This window comes from Pieris rapae, chromosome 15 (assembly GCF_905147795.1).
Source record: "Pieris rapae chromosome 15, ilPieRapa1.1, whole genome shotgun sequence".
In the NCBI taxonomy this organism is placed as follows: Eukaryota; Metazoa; Arthropoda; class Insecta; order Lepidoptera; family Pieridae; genus Pieris; species Pieris rapae.
This window is the reverse complement of record NC_059523.1, coordinates 7991270-8004769: the sequence shown is the minus strand read 5'-3', so window position 1 is coordinate 8004769 and position 13500 is coordinate 7991270. Positions and strand designations below refer to the sequence as shown.

Here is a 13500-nt window from a genome sequence, read left to right as displayed (position 1 = left end):
AACAATTTTTTTATCCTTTATACAATATAAAATAAATAAATTAATTAATGGCAGCGATTATTCCAACCATTCCTACGTTCGTTATCTCGAAGTTCATTATCCCGATGTATGGACGACCCTATTAAGTATTAAAATTGCCTACGATTTGTTTACACCGGCAAAGGTACTTTTCCACTAGTTCACTATCTAATAATACCCTATAGTTTTATCACGAAGTACGTATGCGCATCGTTAAATTATTACAATTATTGGTCCCTGATACAGTTTAGTTCGGAATGCGTCTTTGTCGGTATAAAACGCAAAGTGAAGTCTGCTGTGCAAAATGATGAATTATATGATTGATAAGGTGATTTTAGCTAGTACATCTTACGACAGTAGTACATATAGCAAACGTTCTAGGGTCGCATCGGAATGGACTCCGTTGTTGGGTAATCCTGATACATGTGAGTATTGTTTACATTTTTAACTTGCCTATATTTTTCTATAGAACGTGACATAAGTTAATAAGTTTAATTATACGTTTACCTTATAATATGATTTTTAATTGAAAACAGCACGAAATAATTAGACAAAAATAGTTCAACTAAAATCATATGATGCCTTTTTTTTTTAAATAATCTGGTTTTGTTTTAAAACAAAATATGTTTGTAAATATTGTCGTGTTCATTGCTTTGTTAATCTATTTGCTACGTTGATTCTTTTACAATCGTGTGAATTTAAAACCTCTAAAATAATCCAAGAATGAAGATTAAAATATATAAACAAATATTACGCATTACGATAACGGGCCATGATAAGAAAGAGATTAAGTATTAAATATGGGTCATTACAATTTTCAATATTTTCGTATCCAATAACTGCGTTTTGTAGATTCACAATTTTTCCAATATTTTACTTGACGGTACGACAATGTAAATTGCAAAGGAGAAATAAGATTTAAATACACAAAGTTAGGGTCGAAAATCGCTTAACGCTTACCAACCCCAAAATTTCCATTATTGATTTGTATAGATACCATACATGTCCCTAATCCAATACACTTATGTTAGCGAGAACATACAAATATGAAGTCCTTCAATATTTGATCATTTTAGATTAAGGAGAACTCAGATGACGTAAATATTTTTATACTAACTACGTACCTAATGGCCTAATGGTATGTAGACTATATAATCAATAGAACACATGAATATTTTTTCAATTCGCATCGGTACTTCCTAAACGATCAACAACATTGCGGTATTTTATAAAATATATCACTTCGCAGCATAATAAGCAATTTTTATTTTTTTAATAGTTGTAATCTTTTAACCTTGAAAACTGTGGAGTGGCCCCCTCCAGTTATAACGCCAGCGGCCATATTTAGTCTTATAGGGTATAACAATATTAAACATGGGATATTCCAATGCAAGGAAAATGCTTTTTCTTATAGGTACTTATATTGTGAAGCGCTTCAGCGGTTTAAGCATAAAGATGCCACGATCACCATTGCATTTTTTATCTTTGAATATTAACTGTTGTTATCTAAAATGGCCTTACAATATTTTATTCGTGCTATTTTATAAACTCTGTTTAGCGTGGCGAGGGACAGTTTATATTTAGAACAGGAAATATTTTTTATAGATACCGTCATAAATAAGTTATAACATAATTTGTATGTGCACTGCAACATTGAACAAAACCCGACGAATTTATCCTCTATACTATTTGTCCTCTATGCACATCTTATTCTCTACGATTGTGTCTTCGAATCCCGGCTGTGCATCAAATTTATTTTTATTTTGTGTGTATCGGTTCAATCGTTAGACCACATCGTAATCCAATGTAATCTGACGCAGATATTCATGTACAAACCATATTATTAATTATTTACTTTCATATCTCAATTAATTAATGCAAAACCTCGAGCCCTCTGGCATTAAGAGTGTCCATGGGCGGCGATATCACTTAACATCAGGTGAGCCTCCTGCCCGTTTGCCCCCTGATCTATCAAAAAAAAATAAAAAAATGTCAAAGTCTAAATAACTAAAGTATACGACTATACATTGCAACTTTCTAATATATGTTACGGAATCTTGAAGGGTTTGCAAATGAGCGCTTTCTGGTACACTAATGGCGGTAGGCGCGGCAGACAGCCTGGCTACACTTTATGGCGGTCTGACTCGTTATTATGGAAACTCGACCACTCCTTAACTGTATGATTAACCTGCTCTACGGCAATTTATTCACGACCAATACTTCCCTAAAAGTGCATATCCGAAGTTACTTTCCACGCAAGACTAGTGCAACAACTTTGACATATTGCCTCGTATTAATGCATAATATGCAACATTTATTACATTAAACTTTATATCTGTCATGAATCAATGTTTGTATTTAAATTATGTAACGACGCCAATAATATCGCATTACATCTGAGAACATAGGTTAGCACATTGGTCCAAGAAATGAAAACAGCAAAGACTTCTGAAATGCTTATATTTAGTTTTATATAATTTCATTATATTATTGATACATAGATTTCACGATATTTTGTTGGTTATAAAATATGTGATTAATAAAATCCACAGTTTCCGTATGAAGCAAATAGTTGATTCTTATTAATTATCCTTTTTTAAATTTTCTAACTGATGTAGTAACATCAGTATAAACTATAGTAAAAGTATTATTTAAAGTTAAATTAAATATTTCAATATATAGTTTAGCGTTTTGTCAGCATAACGCATCTGTGACATTAAATCTAATGTTTTTTTTAAACTGCCAAAAAACATTAAAATTAAAACTAAGTTTTTTCAATAAATTTCTATAAGGACCTGCGTAATGTATCAACTAGCTGTAGTAGTAGTAGGGAATTACTAACTAGTTTTGATAATTTTTTATAATGTATCAATATATGAGGAGCAATGTTGAACTAAGGTAGCACCTAATTCAGGGCATTCTTAAGAAATATAACTGGTGTTAACATACTTAACAAACACCATAGTTACGAAAATATTTGTGAGAAAATTATCATCTTATTTTCATGACCTTTAAACTCAAGGTTAAAGAACCAGTATCAGACTGCATAGTCAATGGAACAATTCTGGTATATATGATGTGAATAGCAATTCTTGAATTGCCGACGCTCCAGGTGTCTATTGGTAGCGGTATCATTTTACATTAAATGAGTTTCCTGCCCACTTTCCCCCGTTATATAAAAAAAATAAATAAAACATGTGTGCATCACTCGTGGTAGAAGTGGAACCTTCAGAATGTTTTGTTTCAAGATGAGACAAATGAGATGAATAATCTTAACTACTAAGTTTAATATCAATGATTAATTTTGATAAAAATACTTTTATAATTATTAATATGTATAATAGACTTTATCTACCTAAGTGTAGTTTAGACTTTTCTTTTAATTAATTTTTGATTTAAATAGATTTTTAAATATCAATCTTTAATTATGATAAAAACTAAAATTATAATTCAAAACAAACATATGAATTCATAAGATTTCGTGTGACGTGTGTAGACGTGGTAGAAGATTGAAAGCATTATACAGTGTTTCTTTCAAAGACATATTCCATCTGGTTTTGTTCCAGAACTTTAATCATTACTGTTTGAGACATCGTGAACTATGTTAAAGATGTCAATCAATTGAATTAATTGTTATTACTAGCTCCAGTACTCCATTTGACAGCCATATCTATATAATCTATATGTCGCACTAAAGCAGTTAAATCAGAGAGATAATTGAATCTCTAGACAGTCAAAATACGAATCATTTTGTTCATTTCGCGTTTGGTAATAATACTAATAATCATATGATAGATCTTAATCACATAATAAGATATGTTAATTGGGCAATAAAATACCGTTATTTTATATCTGTCGTATTCATAATTTAAATTAGATGCCATTGTCCGGTCATGGAATTGATCGTTTCATTTTTGAACATATAAAATACATTTATTTTGTTAAATACCTATAGTTGTTGTTGAATTTTAAGTAGTGTGGCATAAATTACACGTGTTTCGGTACTTCGCTTACTCGGGTGTATAATCCTTTTAATTACATTTGTCCTCTACTCATCAAAAAGCAACTTAAGAGCTCCTGCCACTTCAACCCGAACCGAATTGAACCGAATTCAACGAGAAGCGATCGAATCGTCGACTAGCAGTCATTTTCCAAGCGGTTTGTTTCTTTGGCGATGCGCAGAGATGTGTGGTCACTCCGCATCTTCTACCGCATCTACCATGGACTTTTGTTTTCATCGGCCTTCGAGGCGGTGATACGTAACTCTAAATTCGTAAAGTTTTGATGAAATCAACTACCGATTGAGGAATTCGGAACCAATTCGGCTCTTCAAGAAAAGAGCCCGTTATTTAAAAAAATCTGTAAACATGATTATGGGAAACTATTCTACGATTTATCGTGTAGCTGTTAAAAATTATTGTTGATTTATATAATCTGACCATTTGGACTAGACCATACTATACGACCAGCGAAGACTGGGAATTTTATTAAAAGGGAGAACCGTTCAAATATAAATTTGATAGCAGCCAACTATTTTATGATTGACATTTTTACATTGGGCCTCAACACGTTATTGATTGTTCAAAGACGAGTTTTTTGTATAAATAAGATATTTCTGTCCTGTTTAAATATTACTTACTTTTAATGATTTTATTCAATGATTGTTAAGGGTCCATGACCTTGTTATAAGATATCTTTAGAACATCCTTCACCTTTTGAGAGCAGGTTTTTGAAGTTAGCTTAAAATATATTATGCATATATTCATCGTTTATTATTAAATTATATCATACAAACAAACATTGTTATATGTACAATATTTTAGTTGATTACAGTTTCATTTCTCGCTAATACACAAAATGTCACTTAAAAGGGAATATCACCTTTTTTGCTTTTATCACTTTAAAATACATTTGTGTATGAATAAACTTAGTTCTTAGTATGCTTTCGAAGCTTGATTGGTTTTCATACTCCATGACTCAGTATTTTATCCACATTCAATTAATTCATGAGATTAAAATTCACAGGATACTAACTGGTTTATCCTTGGCCGCTTAGGTAATTGCTTTAAATGCAGGTTAGTGGTGAATATATAAAGCTACCTCGTTTCCAAATAAGCCGAAACATATTTTAAGGAAAAACTTTGTAATTATATGGAATTGAAAATAATAAATAATCTCTATTTACTAAGACATCTTTAATTTTTTTTTTAAGTTTAGCGTTATTTGTTTGGATATAATATTATTATCATATAATATGCTATTATGTATCATGTATTTAATGAATAACATAATTGTAAATAACAAACAAAAGCAATCCAATATTTTTAGGCAAGAAGATAGACGCGTCGTCGTCTAGACTCTAGACGAATACGAGTTTCATCGCGATATTTTCCTTCGTTAGTTCGTTAGTATTCGAAACGTGGAATATGTTGTTAATTCGCTGCTAATAATGTTTTATAGAAAACCTCCGACTTTAAAACATACTTAGATAGTACCCTCTTGTGATGTGACCCTTGCTTGGCCTATTATTGCTCAAGGAATAAGTCAACATCGAAGAAATGTTGCCACAGGATTGAAATTAATTAATAAAAAAAAGTAATATTACTACTATGAAGTTTAGGAGGTACCCGTAATTGAATGTTATTCGCGAGGTCAACGACCTTTTAAAATAATATAGGTCTTTAAAATACACGATTTGATAAATTTTCCAAGAGATTTATGAATAAATTTACGCAGGTTTCTGAGAATTGTTGTCAAGCGTTATACGGGTATTATTCGCATTAAAAATTAGAATACAGCTTTAAAGCGATTAAAATATTGTATAAAAGGATTCTTTTATGGACAAAGAGAATTTCTAGTTTCTACTGACACTAGCTTACCATTAACTGCCAGTTTTATGTGGCGTGCATGGATTTAGGTTTTTTGTATGTTTCATAAATATTCACCAATATCGGTTTATTAATTGCTACATTACCAGTTATGCTAAGTTTTCTCTTTCTCTCTCTCTCTCTATATATATAATATATTATTTTAACATATACAAAACGTTAAAAATGAAGAAGTCGCACAGAAATTACGTAAACTAATGTGTTATTATTACGAGTTACTCGTAATTACTTAGTTTTCCCTTCTTTAATGAAACATATTAGTTTCACGCACAATTTTGAATCAAATTTCTTATGTTTGGAGCCTGGTTGAACCATTTAAGTATCAAATATTACATGACAATTTGATTTCCGGTTTTCATGTGTTTTATTAGTGTGAAATGCCGTTAAGCATACCGTATACTACTATGTGCCTACCCTCTAAAACGGGTAACATCAAGGCATATTCTCATCTCGGCTAGCGTTTGTCCTGAACCACGAAGACAAATATATAGAAGTTTATAAGACTTGCTATAGTCAAAAGTTAATTAGAATTTTAGATGTGTTTTCCGATTTACTTGAATACCAAATGTGGCGGAAGTAACGCAATTCTGAAATATTTGTTTCCGTTGTACGTGGTTACAATTTCCTTGTAAAAAATTCGCATTGCCATTGAAAATTGTGTACAAAAGGATTGCATTGCGACCTTGAACTCGCGATTGTATTTATTGAGGAAAATATGTGATCGATAATTTATAAAGACAAATGAACCTGTTGGTATCCTCTGTATAAAACTCGGACCAAATTTGACAATGTCCTTAATATTAATATTAGTTAAGACTACTTTCCTTATCGAAATTGGTTTTTCATTTTAACTGATTCTTTAGTGTTATAAATTTGAGTTAAAGTTTACTCATGACATACAAACCGTCGCGTTTATAGTATAAAATGAGAGATGTAAGGTACATCTCGAAACATACCTTACATTTATTCATTTATCTCTGTATTGTTAATTTGGAACTATAAAAACTTCAAAAATCCAACTGCTAATGACTACATCTGGTAAATAATTCTGAGAAATATTTTATTGGATCGCGCGATCGCGCGCTTATATCAATAAATATAATTCCACGAAATAACAGCGTTATTTACCTTTTGAATTATGCTCTTTGCTTTTGGTAGTTTCGTTCATATAATTATGATATAAAAATCATGAAACTGTTTATATTTTTATAGTAGCAGTGTTGGACTCAAAATGTTAGTTATTAGTTGGCCTAGTGACTTAGGATGGTTTCAGACTAGCGTATTTTTCTGCGCGTATGCGGACGTTTCGACGTTAAATTTCGGTGTGCTCGAACCGGTAGTGGCGTCGTGTCAGTATCAACATGGATTCTGATAAAGATACGTTGCGTTACTTATTTGCCGAAAAGACGAAAAAGATCTTATGTTTTATCGATAGAAAACAAGTCACTTTAATATATTCTACCCAAAAAGAAGAACTTATATGAGCTTAGATGTGTATCAACTCTTGTACGACTTGCACTAATGCTTAAAGGCGAGCCTCTACGTGCCTATTAAGGCCTCGTGATTCCAAAGACGAGCTTATACGCGCATAAAAACGCTAGAATGTAACCACCCTTATGCGTGCAACTATTAACGGCGTTCGAATCACATCTATGCACCGATGGTATTTTCTATCTATGTGGACGATTAACACTTAGTGAAGGCAAACATTACCCAAATAAATTGCGTCAGATCCAGAAGGGTGGATTATAATAATTAATCTGTGCTTATTTATAAGAAAGGTTTTTATACGAAGCTAAATTGCTCACTCAAATAAGTGTAGAGATACAAATTTCTTCGGATAACTGCCATGGAGGCGGTTCACGAAGTCAATTTGCAGGTTTTAAAAACTCTTAATACGTTTAATAGAAATTGAATTAATTTGACTGTGTAACACTGTCAGGGCCAGTACTATAACCTTGCCATGATCGCGATTTCTCAAAGGAAACTAATTCTTATGACACCGGTAAGTGGAATAACTACGACTATTGTTGTTTATTAAGTAAACGTTGATCAATATTGTTATAATTTCTAAATGAAATTGTAGAGAAACGTAAGTAAATGAGTCAATAATTTGAAATACATTTTGTTCGTGATTGTTTAAAGTTATAAGTAGAAGATTATTTGTTAAAAAACTTCTCTTTTAAATTAAGTTGACTTCATACCCTGTTGAACATTACTATATATAAATACGCTCCCGAAAATACAATGCACAATTTATTTTCTCCGAATACAGGTTTCTAAATATTTTCTTCGATTTTTTGTAATACCTAAAATAGCGCTTTTATTAGATTTGGTTTTGCATTTGATCACAATCAGTACATACTTTAAAAATAGACGGACTGACATAATTGTTCTTTTCATAGTTGTCATTTTTATATGAAGTAATATTGTAACAGTAACAAATACTATCTGTAGTTCACATTTTATATATTAGGCCTTTACGAGAATGTGTTTTGATATGAGTATTTAAATAAAAAAATATATATATATATATTAACGAATACTTGTTGGTAACTTCCAATAGCAATTTCAGTGATGATTTTTTGTTCCCAATTTCCGTTTAGTTCATATTTCACCACATCAAAAAGTCAAGCACCACAGAGAGCCTAAGATGCTGATGTTTTAGGTCAAAAAGATACTTATTTCTAAATAATTGACCGCATAATTTATTGAAATATATATTTTAATTTTTATGGCAACACGATTAGTGTTGACGCTGATGATAACTTGGAATTAGCTGTTACGAAAACTGAAAATTGTATTTGGAATCGAGTCGGAAATTACTTGGTGAGGCGATAAGAAATAAAAAGCCAATATTAATACTGAGTAGCAATTATCAGCAATTGGTTCTTTACAATTATTTTTACAATTACATTTTTTTTAATAATCGTCGACTTCTTAAACATGTTTTTTCGAGAGATAAAGACTTTCTATTAACAAGTAATTAATAATAGTTCTCAAAATTCATTAAAATATTAATTACAATTTAAAATGGCTTATTTATTTTTGTGTAATGTACGTGCGTTATACAAAAATAACATGTCTTCATTGTCCAGTCAATTCTATTTATTAAAAAATATTATTAAAAGGAGTCCCTTTAGGCAAGGTTCCGAAGATACTGGTAGCGTTCCCCCTGTGAATAGCTAACTAATTCTTTGTGCGAGGTAGCTGCCAGCTCTTCGTTCTCCTGTGATGTCGACTAGGAATATTTTAATTTTTAAAGCATATCAGCCAGATTATCACGTGACCCGTTGTGATGGCGTTTTTTTTTTGCGTTTGCTTTCAGCGTCCCAGCTTCGAACGGTTGAATATTTATTTTATTTAATACTAGCTGCCTTCGCAAACTTCGTAACACCTTTCTATGAAGGTTTTACTTTGCCTACCTTTTTAGTAGCTACATACCAACATATGTAACATATTGTTACTTCATAGAGACTGTTCGGTGAAATTGAAATGTTTAAATTTTTGTTCCTACTCGAAATGGTCCTTCGAGTATTCGAGTTTTCAAACAAAAACATATTTTTTCCTAATTCTTTTTCAGCTCTATAAAATTAACAAAAATAGCTTTTGAATTAAGGATTACAGTTATATCAAAATTAAGTTTTTAATACTCTACAATTTTTAGCATACATACTTTGTAAGTTTAATACTGTATCTTCCTAATTCATGTACATTATTCATTACTTTTTAGATATTGTAATATATAAAAAGTAATATAATATAACATTACTCGTAGTAACACCCAAACGTTAAAAGGACATTAAGACGATATATATGAAGACGATCTCAAAATTACTTTTAATATAAAATATTCATAATTATATAAAGCAATGCTTATACTTTACTTTTACCTGATTGACCTCTAAATTTTAGGCGAAACTAAGATTTTGTAATGTTATTGACCTCTGAATAAAAATGCGCGCGCCTTCTTTTTGAAGGGCAAAGAGAGGAAGGAAACTATGCGTTCACTATAAATATTAAAACAGTCAAAAAGTTACTAAAATTAGAATATTATACGTACCCAGATGTTGTGTTATAATCTATAATAATTATTAAGTATGAAAAGCCAGTGAAAAAGATGATGTAAAAAATCTTACGGTAAATTATTTGTAATGTGTATACGTATTACTAATTAAGCATAAAAATTTCTTGCAAAATATTAGTAGGAAAGTAAATCATAATAAAGAAATTTTATTATTCGTTTAAGTCAAGGATTATAGTATTATACGAACTTTTAAGTAACTGAAAAAAATATAAGTACAGTTTTGTTCACATTATCTTAACTTTTTTTCCTATTATACCAGTATATTTTCTCCTCGACTCAACAATAAATATCTAGCTAAAGAGGCTAATAGGAATTCAATAACTATTATACGTGCCCTACCTTTGAATTTGGCAATTGTTGGCTGAAAATAGAATTCATACGTCCGGGTACCACAATAAACTTGACCATTTTGCAATTGTACAAACCGGCTCAGATATATGTCAGTGACATAACTATAATTATTTAATTACAAGTCTTAGTGGGTTAATCATTACGTATCTATTAAAGAGATTTTGAGTAATTAATTTGATGTCATTCACTCGGATTAGTATGAAGAATATCATTAACTATTTGAACAGGTCGCTCGGTATATAGAGGCGCGAGTGGTACGCGCGCGCTTAATTGCAGGCTGCGCGGGAGTTGCGAATGACGAACGCGTTGTGAGAGATCGATCTAATCGATCTCATTTAAATCGATAAATACTGTTGTGATTACGGTTATAGTGCTGTTTGAAAATTGTGAAAATTCATCATGTTGACCGGCTGGCATTTGTTATTGTCAAAATGTAAGTTTTTTAACGTAGGAAAAAAAATTTGTTTATTTTAAGTATATACATGTTGATAATCGCGCTTTATTTTATTTTTTTTAACAATTTATATTCAGCCATTTTACTAAACCTCCTTTAAAAATTACTTCAATATTAAAGTACAATCAGACCAACTTTGAAGAACCAAAGTACTCAGAGCGATTTCCTCTTCTTTCTTCTCTTTTTCTGGTCCAAGAAACAAAGCTTATTTAAAATAAGGCGTGTAAGATATATATTGCTTGAGTATAAAATATTTATTTTAAAAAATCACTCGTGTTTAAAATGTGTTATGAAAAAATTATCGACTTGTCAGATTTACATAATATTCGCTTTAAATTCCGCATAAATGTTTAATGTATTTAGGATAATTATAAGTTTAACGAGGGATAAAATGTTTAGACATATTTGTTCATTATCGGATTGAATTTATATATTCTAATAAGTTTATTCAATAAATACTTGAAACGCGAATTAGGTAGCGCTAATAAAAAGCCGCTCGTTTGCCATCGTTTGTAGACACCTGCAATATTATGGGAGCCTGGTATGGCTAATTAAAAAAAATATAAATAAAAATCAATTTAGCACAACTTAAAACTACTTTAAATTGTTAATTAGAAAAAAAAATTACAAACACGAGGTTTCAGATAAATACGCGGAAAGATAATAGAATCGATTCAACACTCGATAACAATAAATGAATTAATTGTATAAAGATGTAATATTTTCCATAAGTAGGTATGTGTGTCGTAGCCTTCATATGTGGTTTATTCTATGGAATTCAAATTATGTAACAAGCATAAATATGATTTTTCTATATTACTGATATATTTTTGCTTTTGTCTTTTTACGTTTTAATTGTCTTTAATCAGCCGGTACTGTGTTTTATTTGCTATTCGAATATTTAAGGCCACAACTTTTTTTACATGACATTATAATTAAGGAATTATTTGCTCGGATTAAAAATAATTAAGTTATTACATACACAATAAAAAGTATAGTATTACAACTACATATTTCGCTTTTAAATTAATACATAGTGTAATTTAATTAAGTTGGTTCAGTATCGGTAATAAAAAAATTGTTTAAAGCACAAATGTAAATATAATTCTTCACCAGACGAAAAGATCATATATCACATCTAAGGCATTGTATCTATAGTATGTACGTACATATGTATCACGCGTATCATACATTTTTCAAACATTATTTAAAAAAAAAACATCATTTACGCCTTCGCGTTTAAATACATCTTTGAGTAGTAAGTTTCTATCTACTACGGCATTTCCAATAGAGAGTGTTCGGCTGAGTTTCATCATCGGACGTCGAGGCACAATACGAAATTCCACCCGTATCATCTCGACGTCCGTCGTTCCAAAACTTACCTATCCTATATTAAACATATTTATTTAGTTACGTCAAGTATATGTCAGTAACGTCATAACGTCACAGTTTGACAGTTCAAATGTATTGTCCATACGATTTGTACACAGGGAATTCTATTTGATTGATTCGTGTTTGTTTCTGTTCAACTGTCAATACGGCAATGTGCTTAATTCCACCTCTCTTCACAATGTCTCTCCTCTGTCACAATTTTACAATTATTTCGTGTTAATAGACTATATCTTTACAAAACAAATAGGTATTTTATTTTATACAGAAATATTCGTGTAAAATAAAATCGCTTTGGAATTCTCTTTACACGGAGCATTTACGATTGTTGCACTTGAACGAGTTATTTAACCTTATCGACACTTAACTGCATTAAATTACAGTTACAAAGATAAGTTAGTAAAATGATTTGACTCCATTAACAAACCAAAATTACGTCATTATCGCATTAAGCTATATTTATAAACAGATCTTTTTCCTAACGGAATGGACCAAAGATTCTATGCCAGAAGGCATAGAATGGTCCTTACATACTTGTCTCTCTTAATCCTCTTTTATAAGATTCACCATGCATGTTTGGGTGGCTTTTTAACTGACCCTTCTCTCATCCTGGCTTTGGTTTAGACAAGGCCTACGCACCACAAGATCCGACATCACCATCATTGGTTGCCTAGTATATCGTACTCGTGAGTCGCTCCTCATTCATCCTGTTCACAGGGTCAAAGGTCCAACCGCCTGTGGAATCCCTTTTGTATTGTCACTTCGTTCTCTTTTAATCCATGCATTATCACTTCACACATACTTCTTAACATTAATGTAATCTAATCATTTTAAAATAACTAAATCTTTAAGTCATAGTTTGCCAAGATCGTCATAGTATACATTTTGTGTATTATGTCAGTATGTTATTACTAACAAAAACACACACAAAGAAACACATATACACAACGAGAGATAACATATTTTTTTCTTTAAAGAACAAGGTTAATTTTAAGCATGTAATGCGTGTGTGCTGTGGCTGTAATTGACCCTGGCTCAGCATTATGCTGAGGAGCAGACTGTTCCACAGCGCTGGTCAATCTGCCTGAGATCATAGCAGCTAGTTTGCGCTGCAGTCAGTAAAAATTAAAAAGAATGTAATATTACTGATACAAAAAATAATAAATAATAGTTAAAGTTAACAGTGTTAGTAATAGTAATCAAAAGCCAAAATACTTTAGAAATACTCTTATATTAGACAATAAATAAGTAAAGTAATATATTTAAATTATTTTTTTTGTACAATGTAATTATAAGGAAACTTTGAAAGCGGT

The 13500-nt window shown here is 30.9% G+C and overlaps 1 protein-coding gene across 2 annotated transcripts in view; it reads left to right on the top strand.

Annotated features, from left to right (window-relative positions):
• Positions 1–261: 261 nt before the first annotated feature.
• Positions 262–13500, top strand: part of LOC111000995 (putative inorganic phosphate cotransporter) — a 35638-nt gene continuing 22399 nt past the window's right edge. Inside the window, exon 1 of one of the 2 annotated variants that reach the window (XM_022270639.2) lies at positions 262–443. In XM_022270639.2, coding sequence (XP_022126331.1) covers positions 323–443 — 121 coding nt within the window. In that variant the 5' untranslated portion in view covers positions 262–322. Of the gene's footprint in view, positions 444–10627; positions 10778–13500 lie in introns of those variants that run through there. The other variant, XM_022270640.2, reaches the window with a different exon arrangement.